Raw genomic sequence first — 22,212 nt, forward strand, 5'->3', positions numbered from 1 at the left:
TGTCAAAAGCCTTTTGAAAATCCAAATCTACCACATCCACTGGTTCTCCCCTATCCACTCTACTAGTTACATACTCAAAAAATTCTATAAGATTCGTCAGACATGATTTTCCTTTCACAAATCCATGCTGACTTTGTCCGATGATTTCACTTCTTTCCAAATGTGCTGTTATCTCATCTTTGATAACCGACTCTAGCATTTTCCCCACCACCGATGTCAAGCTAACCGGTCTATAATTCCCCGATTTCTCTCGCCCTCCTTTTTTACGAAGTGGGGTTACATTAGCCACCCTCCAATCCTCAGGAACTAATCCAGAATCTAAGGAGTTTTGAAAAATTATCACTAATGCATTCACTATTTCTTGGGCTACTTCCTTAAGCACTCTGGGACGCAGACCATCTGACCCTGGGGATTTATCTGCCTTTAATCCCTTCAATTTATCTAACACCACTTCCCTACTAACATGTATTTCCCTCAGTTCCTACATCTCACTAGACCCTCGGTCCCCTACTATTTCTGGAAGATTATTTATGTCCTCCTTAGTGAAGACAGAACCAAAGTAGTTATTCAATTGGTCTGCCATGTCCTTGTTCCCCATGATCAATTCACCTGTTTCTGACTGTAAGGGACCTACATTTGTCTTAACCAATCTTTTTCTTTTCACGTATCTATAAAAGCTTTTAGTCAGTTTTTATGTTCCCTGCCAGCTTTCTCTCATAATCTTTTTTCCCTTTCCTAATTAAGCCCTTAGTCCTCCTCTGCTGGTCTCTGAATTCCTCCGAGTCCTCAGGTGTGCTGCTTTTTCTGGCTAATTTGTATGTTTCTTCTTTGGACTTGATACTATCCCTAATTTCCCTTGTCAGCCATGGGTGCACTACCTTCACTGGTTTATTCTTTTGCCAAACTGGGATGAACAATTGTTGTAGTTCATCCATGCGATCTTTAAATGCTTGCCATTGCATATCCACCGTCAACCCTTTAAGTATCATTTGCCAGTCTATCTTAGCTAATTCACGTTTCATACCTTCAAAGTTACCCTTTAAGTTCAGAACCTTTGTTTCTGAATTAACTATGTCACTCTCCATCTTAATGAAGAATTCCACCATATTATGGTCACTCTTACCCAAGGGGCCTCGCATGACAAGATTGCTAACTAACCCTTCCACATTGCTCAATACCCAATTTAGAATGGCCTGCTCTCTAGTTGGGTCCTTGACATGTTGGTTCAGAAAACCATCCCGTATACATTCCAAGAAATGCTCTTCCTCAGCACCCTTACCAATTTGGTTCACCCAATCTATATGTATATTGAAGTCACCCATTATAACTGCTGTTCCTTTATTGCACGCATTTCTAATTTCCTGTTTAATGCCATCCCCAACCTCACTACTACTGTTAGGTGGCCTGTACACAACTCCCACCAGCGTTTTCTGCCCCTTAGTGTTACGCAGCTCTACCCATATCGATTCCACATCCTCCAGACCTTTCTATTGCGTTAATCTCCTCTCTAACCAGCAACGCTACCCCACCTCCTTTTCTTTCCTGTCTATCCCTCCTGAATATTGAATATCCCTGGATGTTGAGCTCCCATCCTTGGTCACCCTGGAGCCATGTCACAATGCTTGGGATATTGTGTGCATTTCTGGATCACCCTATTATTTTGAGAGACAGTGTGGTACAGGCCCTCCTGTCCCAAAGTGTTGCACCACCCAGCAACCCACCCATTTAAACTTAACCTAATCACAGGACAATTTACAATGACCGATTAACCTACTAACTGGCACCTTTAGAATGTGGGAGGAAACCCTTGTGTTAACGGGTAGGACGTAGAAACTCCTTAGGCAGCCCAAGCTGTAATAGCTTTATGCTAATTGCTACACCACTACGATGCCCCAAAGTAACCACTTATAGGAAGGATGTGAGATTGTGGAAAGTATGAAGTTGTTTGCCACATTGTTTCCTAGGTTGGAGGGTATGAGCTATAAGGAGAGGTTGGACAAACTTGTGCTGTTATTAGTGTTGGAGGTTGAGGGCAAACCTGATAGAGATTGTTAAAATAATGAGGTAGAGAGTTAAAATTGTTCCCCAGGGTAGAAATGTTAAATACTTTTAAGGTCAGAGCATGTAAGTGCTTGGAATGGGTTACCAAGGATAGTGGTAAGATCAGGCAGTTTGATAGACTTTAAGAAGCCTCTAGATAGACCTATGAATATGAGGAGTATAGATAGATGATAAACAGGATAACATTTTGTATATACTAGTGTTATGATACACTCACCCTGTCAAATGGCAGTCCATATTGTACTGTTTTATGTTAACTGAAAACTGATTTTGTTCTATTTTAGTAAGTATATTTCACAATTTATGGCTAATAATACATGTACATTTTAAAATTCTGAATAGAATTCTGTTCTCTGCTGGGTGTGTGTAAGGTAGTTGGAATGGCTGCCTTGCTTTGCTGAAAAGACTGTGGCAGCACTAACTGCCACAGCTCATTATCCATGCCTGTTGATGAGCTGCTGTTCTTTAGTTTGCATTTGGCCTTAACCTGGTAGTGAAAAATACTGAGGACAGACAGGTTAGTGTGAGAATAAGAAGGGTAACTAAAAGCACAGAGTAAAATGGTGAGGCCAAACACAAACTAGATGGACAGCAATGCATATTCTCCCAGGGTGGTCCATAACCCAAAGGCATGTGCAGTGAATTCCAAATTTCAGGTAACCTCCTTCTCTTGTTCCTTTCTCACTGCTGCTGGTCTACCTATGTCCTCCCATGAAGCCTCTTATTTCCAAACCCCAGTCACCGATCACCTAGTTTCTTTCTCTGTCTCCCTACTCCATTTGCCCATCACCAAACACTTCTCCCACTGGGTTTCACCCCCCACCTTCTCTTACCACCCATGTTTGTTTCTGCTACCTTTCTTACCAGATCATAAAACCTGCAACCTTTTCTTGTTTCCACCTATTACCTCCCAAACTTGGTCACTATCTCCCTGCAAATATCTCCTATTGTTCACCTATCCATTATGCCAATTCTTTGAAACTGTATATAATTGTTAAGAAAGTTCTAAATTGATATGATTAATAAAAATAAAACAATTAAAATTTTCAAAATTATTTTGAATAATTTAAAGGTCTCAGAATAGCCTTTCTCTATTAGTAGCTGCTGCTGCTGGCTAGCTGTTTTCAAATTACAATTCCCTTAAACCCTAGATGCTGATTTTGATTCCTACTTGGTAACTGTTAAAATCTTTGAAGCTTGGTATAATTTTTCTGTCCTATGTAACTTGTGAAACAATTTTGTAAATAAAGGTAAATAAACATTGTGAAAGACAAATCATTCACATAAATGATTTATGATTACTATAAGTTACACACAAAAGTTTACACTAATAATGCAGAAAGGCCACAGTATTTTAATGATTACAGGCACATTGATTTAAACACATCTCAACATGATAAGTTGACAAATCTAAGCTGTATTTTCTACTGCAGAATCTGCAATTTGAATGGCAAGATCTATTTTCATATAAACAAAATAACTGTACAAAGGCAAAATTGGATCAAAGATAAACTCAGGTTCATGTGAAACAGCTCAGATTTCTTTCATACAGACAACTTGGGCCCTAGAATATTTTGTCCCAATGTACTACTAAAACTACAATTCTTTATTTTCAAATCTGACTTCTGTACAACATTTGTAGTAAAATACCAATCTGTTGTGTAAACGTATTTTTGAACATTTAAACATATAAAGAATATTGAATTAATTCTTATGGTACATTAAACAATTTTAATATATTTTTGAACCATCTATGTAATACATTCAAGTTTCAAAATGGTGGTATACATTCATAAGCCAATGTTACTTAACAGCTCTCCACCAACTTCCTCTAAATTCTCACCAAACTTGACGTAGCCTAACAGAAGTATAGTAAAAAAAAAAATTGACTTTTAAAATTAACACCTAAACGTGAATAGAATTAACTATAAATATTCCAAAAAGAAATCTTCATGACTTCTGGGTATCATCTTCAGCTACATACATTATATTCTGAAGGGTTTGATTATTGCTCCCAGTGATGGATTTCCCCAAATGCATCATCTTTTTTTCATAGATTTTGGGTCATATCTGTAAATGAATTAAAATAATTAATTGTGTAAAGATAGAAAATAGGTCAATCTGAAGTAAAATCAAATCTGAAAACTGCACCAAACATCATTACATACACCAGTTGGTGCTTGGTGTATCAGACAGCACATAAACAGGCCCTTTGGGCTAACTAGTCAATGCTGACCATGAGATAATTTTGAAGCACCATTGTTCCCGCATTTGTGGCCCGATCTTAGGTGTTGTTTCCACCTATTTGGTCAGAAGATGGAAAGATTCAAAAAGAACATAACTCTGGAAGTTAAAGCATGACTCATCTTAGAGAAAAGGAAATCCCTCTGTAATGGTGAACAAAAAGATACAAAGAAGCCATTATCAAAGAAACAACTTTATGCCACCATACATTGTTTCCTATTGCAAAGTTAATTTTGGATCCAGTTTGCCAACTTGCCCTGGATCCCTTGGGATCTAACCTTTCATACCAGTCAAAGGCCTTACCAAGGTCTATATAAATCATATCTACTATCTTGCCCTCAACAATACACTTTGTTACCACTTCAAACTGGTCAAATAGGATTCACTCTTGACAAAGCCACGTTGCTTTTCCCTGATTAGTCCTTGCCTTTTAAGTGATCATTAATCCTCTCCCTCAGATTTTTTTTTCAGTACCTGCATGGAAATGAAACTATATGCCATAATCTGATCATCTCAAATGAGTTAACTCTGCTCAATTGCATTGTCATTTAAGTGCACTTTTAAGACACTAAAGTATGCTCTCACCAACTGTTGCCAGATAGTTCCCTCTTTTCTCTCTTCACTCCTTGACTAGTGGAGTTCCACTTGGTATCCTCCAATTAGCAATGTCCATACTAAACTTTGTGCAATTTTATAAGATTAAAACAATACACCCAGTATTTCTGAAGTCACCTCCTTTAAATTGCTAGAAGAGAGGTGATCATTTCCATATGATATGTTGGCCTTTACTGTTTCTAATTTCTCTGATTCTACATCTTTACTAAGTGTTTTAAGTTTGTCCTTTGCTCTGGAGTTCATGTTTATTATTTCCAGAACCTTTTAAGATGTCTTCTGCAATATGTACTGTAAATATTTATTAACAGAAGTGACAAGTTCCCTACTTCCATTTATAATTTTCTATATTTGTCAATAAAGGATCAGGATTATTTTTGCTGCTTACCAAAGAAGTGTTTAGAATCTGAATTAATGCTTTACTAACTTCCCGATTCTATTTTAACTTAATTTTTCGTTCAACTCTGAAATTCTGAATTTCTTACCATTTTCAGATTTTTTTCACACTACTGAAAGCATCTTCCCCTAATTCAAAACTTTCTTTAAATACTTTACCAATAGAGATTCCAATTCCTCAATGGAATGTATGATTATTACAACATTTCCTTTAAAATTTTTAAACTTATTTTTCAATCAACTTTCAACAATTCACTTCTTCATGCATCCATATTTTGCTTTGTTCAGATTAGCACTCTAATTTTGTTAAGTAAATCGCTTTGACATTAATTACAAAATCTGTGATAATACTCCATCAATGGTACCTTTACTATAATTACGTCTTACCAATTTCCCTTGGTGGTTCCACAATAAACTAGGCTATTAATGAATCTTTGTTAATACAAAGTATCAGAACTACTGGGTCTCTCATTATACAACTGGAAAATTATTTGTTAATGTTTTCTCCAATCTTATGCACATATAACAAATTTGCAAAGGTTACTGTATTGGCCTAAGGTACATGCACTTCTTTCCCCTGCATATAACCTCCCCCAAGACTGCATCTATTTTTAAAAGACATAAACTAGCATGCTTTCTCTCAGTGTCTTAGTTCCATTTAGTTACACTTCAATTGATAGGGCATTTTTATTCAAACTTACATCTTACTCATCTTCCAACCCCTTTGCCATTTTATCTTCTCAAATTTAATCAAAAATACCCAATTTCCAATATTAATTCTTATGTAACCAAATTCTGGACTGGCTATTAGATCGAATCTATTTTTGCTATAGTGCTATAAATTTACTCAATCCACCAATTTGACTTTCTTTTTGTTCTTCCCTTTTATCACCTCAGGCATTATCTCACTTTAGTAAAATTCTATTATCTTCACAAACCCATTTAGTTTATTTTGTCTATATCCTAGCTCTTCCTTACTTTTTCGTTTTTCAAATTTAACCTCCAGTACATCTCTCCGACTTCCGTTCCAGTTTAACAGCCGTTTTAACACCTACGGGAAATCACTAAGCAAACACAGAGAGCAAAACATTCTGCTTTATTTCTTGGTAAATACCTCTAATAAGTTGTCATGTTTATTGAACTGCTGTTATTTTTTCCCCCTCAATTTAACTTGTAATTTGTTCTATGCTCACTTCAGGCTGAGACTGGCTGATTGAATTTAAACACAACCGTGTAGTCAACTGTAACATTCTATTCAAAGGAGATGCCAGCTAGCAGCAGGTGAGGTGCAAAAGACAAAAGGTGATAGTGGGTGGTAGCACAATTCATTTAAATGGACTATTTTACTAATTTAAATTCTCTCTTGAGCATTATCAACTGTCAGAGAGGACTCCTAAATTTGTTTCAATTAAATGGGCTTCATCTTTCTAATTTTAGGCTTCTAAATTTGTTTTAGATACAGAAAATGCATAACCAATGAGCAGATACAGTGATGGTTGACACTGTATAAGGAAAAGGAATAGCATCGCCTTAACTTTCCTCCATCTTAGCAAATGAAGGTAGACCATTAAATATCTGTTATGTAAATAAATTACACATTTGGTTTAGCTGGCAAAGGAAAAGACTGTAAACACATTTTCCCTGTTTTTAGTGTTGGTTAAAGAGCCAGACCTTAATTAGGCAGCTCCCAGAGAGTTTAAGTCCATTTTATCCTAACTAGATATCTTCTTTGTTGTTGGTCCTTTTGAGGTCAATACTGTGGTAAAGCTGCCACTCAGTTCGAATCACATTCCATGCTGCTTGAATGAAGTTTGTATATTCTCTCTGTGACCATGTATGCTTCCTCTGAGTGCTCTGGTTTCTTTACACGTGCCAAAAATATGCAGGTTGATAGGTTAATTGGTCACTAAATTTTTCCCAGTGTGCAGATGAGTGTCAGAATTGGTGCGGGGGCTGCTGGTGGAAATGGTTAATAGGAATATGCAGAGAATACAAAGAATGGGTACAATATGGGTAGTTGATCACCAGAATGGACTCAGTTGGCTGAAGACTCCATTTCTGTACAGTAATACTGTAATTTCTTCCCATGCATCAACCTTCCTTTCTATTCAAACACACCACTGACCCACTCATCTGCCCAACATCCCCCCCTTACCAAATCCTCCCTCCAGCTCAATCTTTCCCCAAAATACTTTGCATTTTAATCACTTCCTCCAATTATGTGTGGCAGGTTATATGCTTTCTTTGAAACTACCTACCCCTCTTCAGCAGACCATAGATCTTACTGCCCATTCCCTGCTTAGCCTTGGTTTTCGTATAGTCTCATTCACCTCCATTAACCATCACTGAGATACTTCTTAATATACTTCCAATTCCACCACAAAGGGTAGCGGTGAATGGGTGTTTCTCGGAATGGCAGGTGGTGACTAGTGGGGTGCCACAGGGCTCGGTATTGGGACCACAGCTGTTTACAATTTACGTCAACGATTTGGATGAAGGCATTGAAAATAACATCAGCAAATTTGCTGATGATACTAAGCTGGGTGGCAGGGTGACATGTGATGAGGATGTTAGAATTCAGGGTGACTTGGATAGGCTGGGTGAGTGGGCAGATACTTGGCAGATGGCGTTTAATGTGAATAAGTGTGAGGTGATCCACTTTGGGAGTAAGAACAGGAAGGCAGATTATTATCTGAACGGTGTAGAGTTAGGTAAGGGAGAAATACAAAGAGATCTAGGAGTCCTTGTTCATCAGTCACTGAAGGTGAATGAGCAAGTGCAGCAGGCAGTGAAGAAGGTTAATAGAATTTACAAAGGGAATTGAGTACAAGAGCAAGGAAATCCTCTTGCATTTGTACAGAGCCCTGGTGAGACCACACCTGGAGTATTGTGTACAGTTTTGGTCTCCAGGGTTAAGGAAGGACATCCTGGCTGTAGAGGAAGTGCAGCGTAGATTCACGAGGTTAATTCCTGGGATGTCTGGACTGTCTTACACAGAGAGGTTAGAGAGACTGGGCTTGTACACGCTGGAATTAAGGAGATTGAGAGGGGATCTGATTGAAACATATAAGATTATTAAGGGATTGGACAAGATAGAGGCAGGAAATATGTTCCAGATGCTGGGAGAGTCCAGTACCAGAGGGCATGGTTTGAGAATAAGGGGTAGGTCATTTAGGACAGAGTTAAGGAAAAACTTCTTCTCCCAGAGAGTTGTGGGGGTCTGGAATGCACTGCCTCGGAAGGTAGTGGAGGCCAATTCTCTGGATGCTTTCAAGAAGGAGCTAGATAGGTATCTTATGGATAGGGGAATCAAAGGATATGGGGACAAGGCAGGAACTGGGTATTGATAGTAGTTGATCAGCCATGATCTCAAAATGGCGGTGCAGGTTCGAAGGGCCGAATGGTCTACTTCTGCACCTATTGTCTATTGTCTATAATATACAACCCCTAAATTGATGTAATTTATTCAATCATTTTGTCCAGTATTGGATAACGATAAAAATGACATTTGGCTGTGTATTTCAATGCAGAATTTCAAATAATGGTTTTAACTGGATAGAGCAATGCATCAATGGGTCCTGTTAATTAGTTTAGGTCCAGATCTCACCAATGGATATTAGATTTGACAACAACTGTATTTTGTCGTTTTTCTCCATTTTGGCAACACATGTTTTCTCACCCTTGTGAAGTGAAGCTTTTGAAAAGACAGTTTTCAAGTCTGCTTTTAGAACAAACTCTGATAGCTCTTACATTTGGAAGAATCACTGCTATCATTTATTTAAAGTATTTAGAGATACAGCGTAGAATGGGCCCTTCTGACTCTTTGAGCCGTACCACCCAGCAACCCCAACTTAAACATTAACCTAATCATGGGACAATTTACAATGATCAATTAACCTAATAACTGGCATAACTTTGGACTGTGGAAGGAAACCAGAAAACCCAAAGAAAACCCACACATTCCACGGGGAGGAAACAGACTTGTTATGGATGATATCAGAATTGAACTCTGACATCCCGAGCTGTCTAACTGCTACGTTACTGTGGCACCCTACTTCATTGTTGCAGTAATGTTAATGTTTTGTTTAACTTCAATAAGAAATAATGAATACAAAAGATGTAGCACACTTAAAAATAGACTCATTTATGGTCAAGTCAGGTTTACGAGTGTGCAGCCAATCCAGAGTACCCTTTGAATAACTGATGTGTTAGTTTACTGTTTCTCTTTCTACAAATACTGCTTGGCTTGTATTGTTTCCATCATTTACTAACTTCATTTACAGGAAATAGTCAATGCATCATGCAGCATTTATGGAGAAATAGGTCAGTTATTATTCCTTTTAGTTTAAAATAAAGCAATGAAAACAATATTGATTCTATGAGTAGGAAAAGGCTATATGAAGAAGCATATGAAATAGCAATCAACATAGACTTGGATTCAAAAGATTTTGCTTGTGTACCAAGCTCAACTCTAATGATAAGTGAACATAATGGAATCAAAGACTTTTGGATACAACAAGTTATTATAATAGTGTTTCACTTAGAAGTCAGGGATGAAACCCCAGAAACAATGGAATATACACTAAAAAGGATAACTATGTATTTATGTATGGAGATACTGCATGAAGTAGGCCCTTCCAGTCCTTCGAGTTGTGCCATCCAGCAACTCCAATTTAATCCTAGCCGAATCATGGCACAATTTACAATGGCCAATTAACCTACTAACTGGTACGTCTTTAGACTGTGGGAGGAGACCAATGCATCCGGAGCACACAGTCATGGGGAGAACGTACAAACTCCTTATAGGCAGTGGTGGGAATTGAACGCTGGTTGCTGGTACTATAAAGCATTGTGCTAGCCACCCTGTGGCATCATATAGATAAAATGTTACTGATAGCACTGCTGTGAAGACACAAGTGCAGCAATGAATTGCACTATAGTTATAACGGACAGTCTGTCCGTAACGGCTGGTGATAGGCAGATTGTGGTAAGATGTGCTCAGTACCAAGTTGTGGGTTAAGTGGAGCATTTATGTAGCATGTTGAGTGCAGGATATTATAGGGGATGGCACCAGGGCATCCACATTCCCAGCACAACAGCATGCATGGTAGCAATTTGCACAAAGACCCTGGCATACTAATTCAACTGAACAAAGATCCTTTTGAAGTCTTAGGGGTATGTACACATCAGAGATTGAACAGGAGGTCCAAGAGCACTATAGTGGATTGCACTTTCTGGGCAACAGTAAGTGGGGTACCAATGTAATTTTACGATGTACAAGAACAATTAAACATTCAATGAAGTTTGAAATATAGAAAATGAGCACTTGATATCACATCAAACTAGTATACATGGAAGAGGCAGCAAAGAATGCTCGCTCATGAGATTAGCCATGTTAAAAAAGGGCATAACAGCTAATAAACTTGAGTGATACCAATTTACAAAGTACTGAAAATTAAACTTAAAAAGGCATAATGAAATAAATAATTACAAAAATAAATAAGCTGAACTAGTAGTTGCAGTTCAACATTTTCAATTAATGTACAGCTAAGACAGCTGAAGTGGAAATTATGTCTAAGCTTTATTCAGATCACAACTTGAGGGCAGCATTCACCTTCCAGTAACCATGGCACAAATTAATAAATGCAATGAAGCAAGTTAATGAAAAAAAAGTCCATATTCATAGTAATGAAGAATATATTGCTCACTGGAGAACCTATTGAAGATGATGTTGTGGTGGTGACAGAATGAAACCAAAGAGACATCTGATTTGGTGCAAGATTAGCAATTTAGAGACCTAGACAAATACAATTCCCAAGTCCTATCATGACAGCTGGGGAGTTTAAGTTATGTTAATTAATTGCAATAAAATATTCTCCAAAATAGTGACAATTAAAGTACTAGACTGACGCAAAACTTCCAAATGACTAATTTTCAGCAACAATCTGCTGGAAGAGCTCAGTGGGTCAAACAGCATGTTTGGGAGGGAAGGAACCCCGCATTAGCAGTCTCATGCTTAGTGTGGTTTGCTTTCAACATACTGGTTGCAGAAATTATTACAGCTTTGGGTTGAGTATGGACAAAAGAAGTTGAATTCCAGAGGTGAGACAGAAGTGACACAAATGTCTCATGTGTAAATTTGATAGTGTTAGTCCAAACACAAAGGAAAATGATATACCTCAAACCATATGTTTCAATAAAGGATCAATAAAATAAATACTTATATATAAGAAACAATGGATTGTTCAATGTCATCTGAGTGGAAATATTCTTCTAAAAAAAATAGTTTGTGATACACAGCATCGTTTTATTGCATGGTTAATCAATGCATGAGCCTAAGGGATAATTTTAGAAGAATACTAATGAAATAATGACTTAAGTAATCTATTTTTTTGTATATAGAGTAGTTAAGATTAATGAAGAGCCTCTGTGCATTTGTATTCCATTCCAATAATGGAAAATCCTAAGAATTCATCTATCTCATTCTTCATGGAGAAACGTGAAATTGTAGAGCAAATCCAATTTGTTAAAAACTAAATCTTTTGTTCTAATCTTAGTATTATGTGATGATTGTATCCTTGCATGAACAGCTTGAGCCTCACAATTTGGCAAATATATGTTCGAAAAACATTTCCTTATCTGAAGTGAATTTATTGAATTTTTCTGCAGATGTATTTACAGGCAAATGTGGTTTCTAAGCAACATTTGCCAATTATTCTACAGTGTGCAAAAAATACATGCATTTGCACAACCAATGTCAATATTTCTGCATGGAGATGTAACTACATTGAAAAACACAGCAACTGATAGTTCTGTCGTCATCAGTTCTAACAAAATTATCATAGTACCTCCTTAAAAAAAACAAGTGAGAAATTTGAAACATTAATTTTCTTTAAATACTCCACCAATAGCTCAGAGTTGGCAAATGCTAGATTTACAATCTATTATACCATTACCATTCTAGGGTATTACGAATTCCAAAACAAAATGTGAAAATGGATTAAGTGGTACACCATTCAAAAACACATGACAAACATCTATAACTTAACAAAATCTTCAAATATAATTATACTAAAACCTCCGGGTTTCCTCTTTAGGAATTTAATACATTTGCAGACAATACCAATGTTGGGATACTTGTGTAGACGACTCCCAAACGATATAGACCAGTTGCAGATATGGGTGGAGAAATGACAGATGTTGCTTGATCCAGGCAAGTGTGAGGTCAGATACAAGGGGGATGTACATAGTAAATGGCAGAGTACTTAACAGCATTGAAGTTCAGAGGAATTTTGTCCCAAAACCATAAAAATGGCCATGTAAATAAATATAGTAATAAAGAGGCATACACAACTAACTTCATTGTTTGTGGCACTGAGTATAGGAGTCAGAAAGTCATGATGCAGCTATATAAAACTTTGCTTAGCCCATTTTTGGAGTACAATGGATTCTGGTAAATTGGGCCATGGGTAAATCAGGGCAGCTGCTTGTTTAGGACAGCACTTAAAGGAACTAAAACTAATTGAGAAAATAGTCAGGATTCCCTTTGTTTATTTGGAACACTATGCTGCTTAATGTGGACAGAAGACTTTTGCTGAACAGTTTCTACCTAGTGTCTCCTGCGTGCACTTGTGTGGCATTAGGCTCTACACCAATCTTAGAGCAAACAGTTTTTCAATCGCGTTAGCGGCATGCGCTTGTGGTAAGTTATCCATTTGGGCTGACGGGTGCAGATTCAAAAGGCAATGATTTAATTAGGTTCTTTACTTCAACTTTATGCAAGAAGGCAATGAGTCTATTATCTGCACTAGTTGACTGTGCCGATTTTGTTCATTTACAGTCACCGACTCATAGAACACTACAGCACAGAAACAGGCTCTTCAGCCCAACTAGTCTGTGCTAAACCATTACCACCTAGTCCGAATGAAATGCACCTGGACCATAGTCCTCCATACCCCTCCCATCCGTGTGTCTATCCAAATTTCTCTTAAATGTTAAATTGAACCCGTATCCACCACTTCTGCCAGCAGCTCATTCCACACTCTCACTATCCTCTGTAAAGTTCTCCCTCACGTTCCCCTTAAACATTTCATCTTGCAAGTTTCAAAGTAAATTTATTATCAAAGTACATATATGTTACCATATACAATGCTGAGATTTGTTAACCCATGACCTGTAGTTGTAGTTTCACCCAACCTCAGTGGAAAAACACGAGGAAACCTGCAGATGCTGGAAATTCAAGCAACTCACACAAAATGCTGGTGGAACGCAGCAGGCCAGGCAGCATCTATAGGAAGAAGCCCTGTCGATGTTTCAGGACGAGACAAAGAGTCCTGACGAAAGGTCTCAGCCCGAAACATCGACAGTGCTTCTTCCTATAGATGCTGCCTGGCCTGCTGCATTCCACCATCATTTTGTGTGTGTTGCTCAGTGGAAAGAGCCTGCTTGCATTTACCTTATCAATACAATTCATAACTCTGTATACATCTATCAAATCTCCCTACAATTTTTTACGTTCTAGGAAATAAAGTCCCAATCTATTCAACCTTCCCCTAGAACTTAAGTACTAAGATCTCGAAAAGTTTCTCTGCACTCTTTCAATCTTACTTACATCTTTCCTGTAGGTAGGTGGTCAATATGGTACACAATACTCCAAACTGGGCCTCATCCATGTCTTCTACAAATTCAATATAACATTCTAACTCCTGTACTCAATACTTCTAAGGCCTATGTACCAAAAGCTTTCTTTATGACGCTATCTACCTGTGACACCATTTTCAAGGAATTATGGATCTGTATTCGCAGATCCCTTTGCTCTACTGCACTTCTCTGTGTCCTGTCACTCACTGTGTAAGACCTACTGTAGTTGTTCTGCCCAAAGTGCAACATCCCACACATATCTGCACTAAATTCCATCTGCCATTTCTTCAGCCCATTTTTCCGGCCGGTCCAGAACACGCGGCAAGCTTTGATTGTCTTCCTCACTGCTCATTACACCTCCATTCTTGGTGTCATCCACAAATGCTGATCCAGTTTACCACATTATCATCCAGATCATTGATATACTGTAGATGACAAACAACAAAGGACCTAGCACTGATTCCTGCAGCACACCATTAATCACAGGACTACAGTCAGAGAGGCAACCATCCACTACCACTCTTTGGCTTCTCCTGCGAAGCCAATGACTAATCCAGTTTACTACTTCATCTTGAATGCCAGGCTTCTTGACCAACCTCCCATACTCGACCTGGTCAAAAGTTTTGCGAAAGTCCATGTGGACAGCATTGTCTGCCTTGCCTTCATCAACTTTCCTGGTAACTTCCTCAAAAAACCCCCTAATCAGTCCCTGTCTATCCAAATACTTATATATCCAGTCCCTTAGGATACCTTCCAATAACATTCCCACTACTGATGTCAGGCTCATTGGTCTACAATATCCTGATATCCTTAAAGCCATTCTTAAACAATGGAAGAATATTCGCTATTCTTGAATTTTCCAGCACCTCATCCGTAGCTAAGGATGTTTTAAATATCTCTGCTAGGGTCCCTGCAATTTCTGCACTAGCCTTTCACCATGTCAGAGGGAACACATTGTCAGGCTCTGGGATATTTATCCACCCTAATTTGCCTCAAGACAGCAAACACCTCCTCCTCTGTAATCTGTACAGGGTCTATGACCTCGCTATTGTTTTGCCTCACTTCTATAGTGTCTGTGTCTGTTCCCCAAGTAAATACAGATGCAAAAATATCCATTTAAGACCTCCCCATCTCTTTCAGCTTCATGCATAGATTATTTTGATCTTATAGAGGACCAATTTTGTCCTTTAGACAATCAAAAGAACATGGCAGTGATGAATTCTTCCATCAACTATTAGGAACTAAAACGGTTTTATAAGACTGTAGTAGTATTGGTAGTGTTTTAACTTGCTCTTTATTTCATTTAAATGCAAAATGTCTTACTCAGTTAAACAGTAGCTTGTCTTTGTTAATCCTGTTAACTATTTCCATGAAACTTCAGCTCATTGGGGCAATCCACTGTATTGTTTAATTCTCATCAACCCATTATAGGAATATTGTGGAGGCTTTAGTGAGGGTGTAAAGGAGGTTCACAAAGATGCTTGTCCTGGTTTGGGTATTAGCTAGAAGGGGAGGTTTATAGACTTGGATTGTTTTCTCTCAAGTACTGGAGGTTAAGCGGAGATGGTCGGAGTCTCTTTCCCATAGTAGAACTGACGAATACTAGAAAACATAGGTTCATGAGAGGGAAAATGTTAAGGGAGATGTGCAGGACAAGTTTATTTTTATATTGAGAGTGATAGGTGCACTGCCTCATTGGGGAAGCATGATATGGTGGCATTTCTGAGGCATTTTGACAGATATAGGAACATGAAGGGAATGGAGAGATATGCAGATGTGCAGGCAATTAGTTTCATTTGGCATCATGGTTGGCAAAGACACTGCGGGCTGAAGGATCTGTTCCTGTGCCGTACAGTTCAAGTTTCTACTGGCAGGCACACCACATTTGCATCATATATAGTCATTAACACAGCTGAAATACTTGAAACAAACTCCTCCATGGCACCCAGAAGTTAGAACGAAATTACACAAAATAATCTATTAACCAACAGGAAATTCCTGAAAAAGAGATACTTGCTGTCCCTGTTTGAATGGGGAAATCAGACATATTATGCCACATCAGAAAAAGTTAGACTTGCAGTAGTTTTCAAGGGGTAAAATAGGCAACACATTTAGACACAGTAAGGACACTTCCAGCCCTGTTGACCCTGTAAACTCCTCATCAAAACCATTTCAGGAGCAGTGTTTCAGTGGAGGGAACTGCGACAAAATTTAACAGCCTGACATGGTTGAACTCATATTCATCAAATCATCCTTCACATCCTTCAACGTCAAAAAGCACCCAAAAAAGGGTTTCTCCACCCTTTTTTATGCCATGGCTCCCTACCATTAACCGAGGGGTCTGTGGAACTAGAAGAACCATTGAAACTAATAAGATATCAACACACTCAGGGTAGGGAACTTCAGTCACCCTCAACAATAGCTTGGTAGCACCATCACTAACTGAACTGACTACATCCAGAATGACACAGCTGCCATGATGAATAGCAAAAGCATCATCCCATCTGCAGACTTCCTTTTATTTGTGAGTTACTACTCCATTGCAAAGTTACATTGAGGCATGTCCATCCTGAAGTTGAAATCTTCCCTTCGATGGGAGTTCAGTGAAACCCTCTGTCACTGCTCCCAGTGATCTCTGCTGCCCTCTGACTCTTCAACCACGTGTTAATCCAGACCTGCTACCACAGCCATGTATCCTCTGAAGCCACCTGGCTTCACCTATCCCTTGTCAGCTACCCACTTTCCCCTTCTCTCACCTTTTTATTCAGGTATCTCCCCCCTTCCTTCTCAGTCCTGAAGAATGGTCTAGGCCTGAAACATCAATTGTTTACTCTTTTCCACAGATAATGCCTGGCCTTCTAAGTTTCTCCAGATATTGTATGGGTTGCTTTGGATTTCCAGCATCTGGAGACTTTCTTGTGTTTACAGCTATTAGACCTAAACAATTGCACAACTTACATATCAGATATATCAACTTACATATCCTAGCATAGTAGTTAAGTGAACAACTAAACAGCCAAATGAAAGAGAGAGCTACAAGAACATCTTTAATTTTAACAAAACTGGGGCCCAGCACACAATTGCTGAAGACCATGCTCAGCCTGAAGCTACCTCAGCTTTACCCAGAAATCCCACCACTGTTGCCAGTTAATTGATTCATTCCAAATGATATTAGAAAATGGCTGAGAGCACTGATTACAGCAAAAAAGGATAGAACCAGGGAACATCCCAACTGTACTACTAATGTCCTGTGTTTCAGAACCAGCTACACTTCTAGCCAAGCTATTCCAATATAGTTGCTAGACTACTGGGGCAATCTGGAAAACAGCCCGGGTATTGTACATTCTGTTTTTAAAAATCAAAACAAAAATCAAGTAGTCAGCTTTCAAAATCAACAAAGTGACGATCAAGACACATTTATTCATTAATCACCTGCTCATCAAAGACTTAAGATCCAAAAATGCACCTAGGAACAGATTTCCAAAGGTGCATTGAGGGTGATCCTTCAGCATCAAGGTAGCATTTGGGCAAGTTTGCATTAAAAAATACTGTTAAAACTGAAGTTGATGGGTGTCAAAAGGAAAACATTTCAATGGTTCAAGCCAGTTCTCAAAGGAAGATGCTTGTAGGAGTCAATCATACCTACCTCAGAGCAATATTACACCTTTAACTGGTTTACGAATAGACTTCCTTCCATTATATCAGAAGTACTCCATCTGCAATTCATCAGTAAATGAAGCATTCTATACCTACTTGCAGTAGGATTAAACAACCCGTAAGGTTGGGTAAATCAGTAGCAAATATTATATGAAAATGCCACATTATGATCACTTCCAACAAAAGAATGCAACCACCAATCCTTCAATGTATTAACATTACCAAATCTTCCAACATTAACATCTTGGCGCTCACCACTGAGCAGAAATTTAATTGGACCAGCTACAAACTCTATGTCAAAAACAGCAGGGATCTGGGTATCTTGTGCAAGTCACATACAGTTGGCCCTCCTTATCCGTGAGGGATTGGTTCCGGGACCTCCCACGGATACCAAAAAATGCAGATGCTCAAGTCCCTTATATAAAATGGCATAGTATTTGCACTTAACCTACGCACATCCTCCTGTATACTTCAAATCATCTCTAGATTACTTATAATGCACAATGTAAATAGTTGTTATACTGTATTGTTTAGGAATATTGACAAGAAAAAAACTGGACATAGAACCATAGAACGTTACAGCACAGAAACAGGCTTTTTGGACCTTCTTGGCTGTGCTGAACCATTTTTCTGCCTAGTCCATGTTCCTCTCACTCACAACACAAGCAGCGAACAAACGAGATGCAAGGCGAACAATGATCAAAGAGTAAAACTTTTAGTCACCTCTAGATTACAGAATTTATAACATCTGATACAATGAAAATGCTATTTAATAGTTGTTACACTCTCTTGTTTAGGGAATATTGTCAAGAAGAACTGTACATGTTCCTCTCACTCACAACACAAGCAGTGAACAAACGAGATGCCGATTCTCCCATGATCTTTACGTTCTTGAGGCTGTAGCGCTTTACATAGCCAGCCAGCCATCTCTAACTAGCCTTAAACTCTTTTCTCTCGCTCTCATCAACCCCGTCACAGTAGCGCTCATAGAGACTAAGAGTTTTTTCAAGTATAATTTGGCCATCGACAGGGATATGCTTCTGTGACATGTCCTCTAGCCACACACTTAATGCTGTCTTTGCAAGCACTTTATCATGAACCAGAGAGACCATTTTTGCCATTACAGGGGCAGCACTAACACTTCCACAAATTTCAGCTTCTTTCTGCTTTATTGTGCCAATGTTCGATTCATTCACTGACTTTACGGCACACTTCGGAAAGCGACATGCCATTTTCCAAAAGATTTAATATTTCTACCTTCTCAGCGAGGGATAGCACTTTATGCTCCCTCTTAGCTTTTGAGAAATTGTTTTGACCACTCAACTGCTTTTTCGGAACAATATTTTCACAGGAACAAAGTAGTGAACGAACAAGATGTGAGGTGAACAATGCTCGAGCAATGAGTGCTGGAAAAGCACTTCTGGGTTGTCTCGATTCGCCGTTGGTTGAATTCGCGCATGCGGAACTTGCGGATGAGGGCCGACTGTATTTCTTGACAAACCTACGGCCTCTCCATCATTCATTAGGCACAAGTTAAGATTGTGATGAAATACACTGCCTTAAGGAGTTCAATACCAAGCAGGACAAATCACTCCGCTTGATTGGTACTTTTGCACCCTCACTTGACTGGTACTTCTGAACATTAATTTTGCACACAAAGGCTGCAGTGTGCGTCAATTACAAAATGCACCAGTTACTTGTCAAGCTACTCTGACAGCACTCCCACACCCTCATCCTTTACTGCCAAGGACAAGGGCAGCAAGTGTAAGGGAACACTATTACTTTCAGGTTCCCCTTCCTACTAATGCAAACAATGCACCGCATTTTTCAATATGATAAATAAATCTGAATTTACTACCCGACAACATATCAGTTCCCCTTCATAAGTGGATTTAAATCTTGGAATTTCCTCCCCATCAGTGTTGCAGTAATTCCAAAAGGATCTTGTATACTCCATCCCTAGAAACATCTAGGGATGGGGTATAAATGGCAGTCTTTCCCGTGACTACCAGATCTGAAAACTGAATGAATAGAGAAACAAAACTAATTTAGCCCATAGCTCATGAATTGCACTGTCAAGATTCTGCTATAGGTTAGGATATCCCTTAAATATTTTTCAAAAACAAAAAGATTAGGAAGTAGGAGGGGTTACTGAACGCAGTTCAAAAGACAAAATGTAACAGGTTTAGGTTACAATGGTGGTGGGGAGGATCTAACATTTTAGGAAGGATATACAAATATGAGAAGCTTGCAACAAGTATGATCTGGTTATAGTGCAATGTAACAATGTGAACAGAATCACAAACAAGGACATTTTTAGACAAATGCATGAAAGTGTCAAGTCAACAATCTGGAACTACGAAACTGCAACTATAGTACTACAAGGAGCTACAAAATAAAATGAAACAGGTTGACAAAATGTGACCACAAAGAAATAAACTTGCATGCCAATAAAAAAAATAAAAATTATTAAGAAAATACAAAACTATCAAAATTGATTTCAATTCAGTTATATTTTAATATAGGAGCTCCTTGGGATGTGAATGATTTAACTTCCAGAAAAAGGACTTAACAAAGTTCACCCATACATTTTTGAAGCATTTCTCTGGCTAGTAATAATAATAGTAAATTGTTTCATGTTATTCATTAATGACCGGATACACTTTTCCATACAACACTTATCTTTATTCACTTCTTCCTGAACCCCTATTCAGAGGTCCAAATAGTCAACAAATTCTTTTCCTGATTTAGTGAACTACACGGTGTAAATAATGCTGTGCACAGTGCCAACAGTCAGTCTGCAGGAGCATATCTGAGCTCATAGGTGTCAGTCATTTTAAATCTTCTCCCTTCCACTCTGGCCTCCTGTACTGTTCTAACAAGGTCCAACACAAACTTAAGAAAAAGCACTGTATCTTCCATCTGGGCACACTGCAAACTTCTGGACTCAATAGAGAATGCAACAAGTTCAGATAATTTAGTTTATTTTGTTTCTAAACTAATAAATTTTATTGAAACACTAGCTCAGTTTTTCACTTCCCACTAGCATGACCTGATCTGCGGGATAATTCTGACTAGTACGTACAACAAGGTTTTTACGCTTTACTTGGTTTTCCAACTATTCTCTTTCATTTTATCAGGTAACTTCACTTATTTCTTTATTTCCACAGCAACCGTTCAGATATAAACTCTGATCCTGTTCATCACACTTTCATATTCTCTGCAACTTGAAATTACTTTGTTTTCTCACTCTTCCAGTTCTAACAAAGGAACTTCAAGTGAACATTTTCTTCTCTTTCCACACATGCTGCTTGATCAGCTGGATGTTTCCAGAATTTGATTTTAATTCAGATTTTTAGTGTTTCATTTCCCATAGTTCCATCACTTTTCCCTTTCTCATCTGTTCTTATTTATATTTCTTACAGAGAGCTCAGCTGTGATTAACAAGCCTTCACCACCCAATGTCAACTGACACCACCACACCTTGAGTCATTCATACATATTTTTGTCCAACTAATAACAGATAGCCCCTTGTTATCTTCACTCCGTTCCTTTGAAATATAAAACATGCTTTACTTCCAACATGTGCTAGTTCTGATAACTAGCACGTTACCACAACTAGCACATGTTGGAAATAAAAGATGTTGGACTAGCAAGGCTTATCCAGACAATTAAGAAGCATGGGATCAATGGTGAATTAGCTGCTTGAATTCAGAACAGGCTTGTCCATAGGAGACAAAGCATAGTGGTCGAAGGGACTTATTCTAGCTAGTGGTCTGTGATTAATTATGTTCCACAGGGATCTGCACTGGGACCTCTGCTGCTTGCGATGTATGATGGAAATGGAAATGGGTGATTTAGTAAGTTTGCAGATGATATGAAGATTGTAAATAGCGTAGAAGACTGGCAAAGAACACAACAAGATGTAGGTCAATTGCAAATATGGGTAGAGAAATGGCAAATGGAGATTAACCTGGCCAGAACTGAAGTACTGCATCTTGGTACGTCAAACGTAAAGAGACAGTACATTGTTAAGGGCAAGTACCTTAACAATGATGCTGACCAAAGGGATCTTGTGGTCCAAGTTCATAACTCCTTGAAAGAGGCTACATAGATTGATCGGGTGGTTAAAAAGACATATGATATGCTTGCATTTATTTGGTTGAGACATTGAGTTCAAAAGTCAGTAAGTAATGTTGCAGCCTTATAGAACTCTACTCAGGCCGCATCTGGAGTATTGCATACAGTTCTGGTCACTCTATTATAGGAACGACGTTGAGGCTTTGAAGAGGGTACAGAAGTGGTCTTCCAGAATGCTGCTTGTATTAGAGGGCACGTGCTGTAATGAGAGGTCAGATAAACTTGGGCTATTTTCTCTGGAGTGCCAAAGGCTGAGGGGAGATCTGATAGAGATTTATAAGATTATGAGCATATATAGACAGGCAGTACCATTTTCCCAGGGTTTAAATGTCTAAGACCAGAGGGCATGCATTAAGGTGAGAAGGGGGAATTACAAAGGAGATGTGAGGGACAAGTTCTTTTTAACACAGAAGGATGCCTGAAATGTAATGTTTAGGGTGGTGGTAGAGGCAGATACATCAA

The 22,212-nt window shown here is 38.5% G+C and overlaps 2 protein-coding genes across 2 annotated transcripts in view; one reads left to right on the forward strand and one right to left on the reverse strand.

Moving 5' to 3' along the window:
* The window catches only part of osgin2 (oxidative stress induced growth inhibitor family member 2), a 69,516-nt gene that overhangs the window by 36,049 nt on the left and 11,255 nt on the right, over nucleotides 1–22,212 (forward strand). The window lies entirely within an intron of this gene.
* nbn (nibrin) overlaps nucleotides 3,337–22,212 on the reverse strand; it is a 59,552-nt gene continuing 40,676 nt past the window's right edge. Inside the window, exon 15 of the mRNA XM_073044462.1 lies at nucleotides 3,337–4,131. Coding sequence (XP_072900563.1) covers nucleotides 4,101–4,131 — 31 coding nt within the window. The 3' untranslated portion in view covers nucleotides 3,337–4,100. The remainder of the gene's footprint in view (nucleotides 4,132–22,212) is intronic.

The sequence above is a fragment of the Hemitrygon akajei genome, chromosome 1 (assembly GCF_048418815.1).
Source record: "Hemitrygon akajei chromosome 1, sHemAka1.3, whole genome shotgun sequence".
NCBI classification, from domain to species: Eukaryota; Metazoa; Chordata; class Chondrichthyes; order Myliobatiformes; family Dasyatidae; genus Hemitrygon; species Hemitrygon akajei.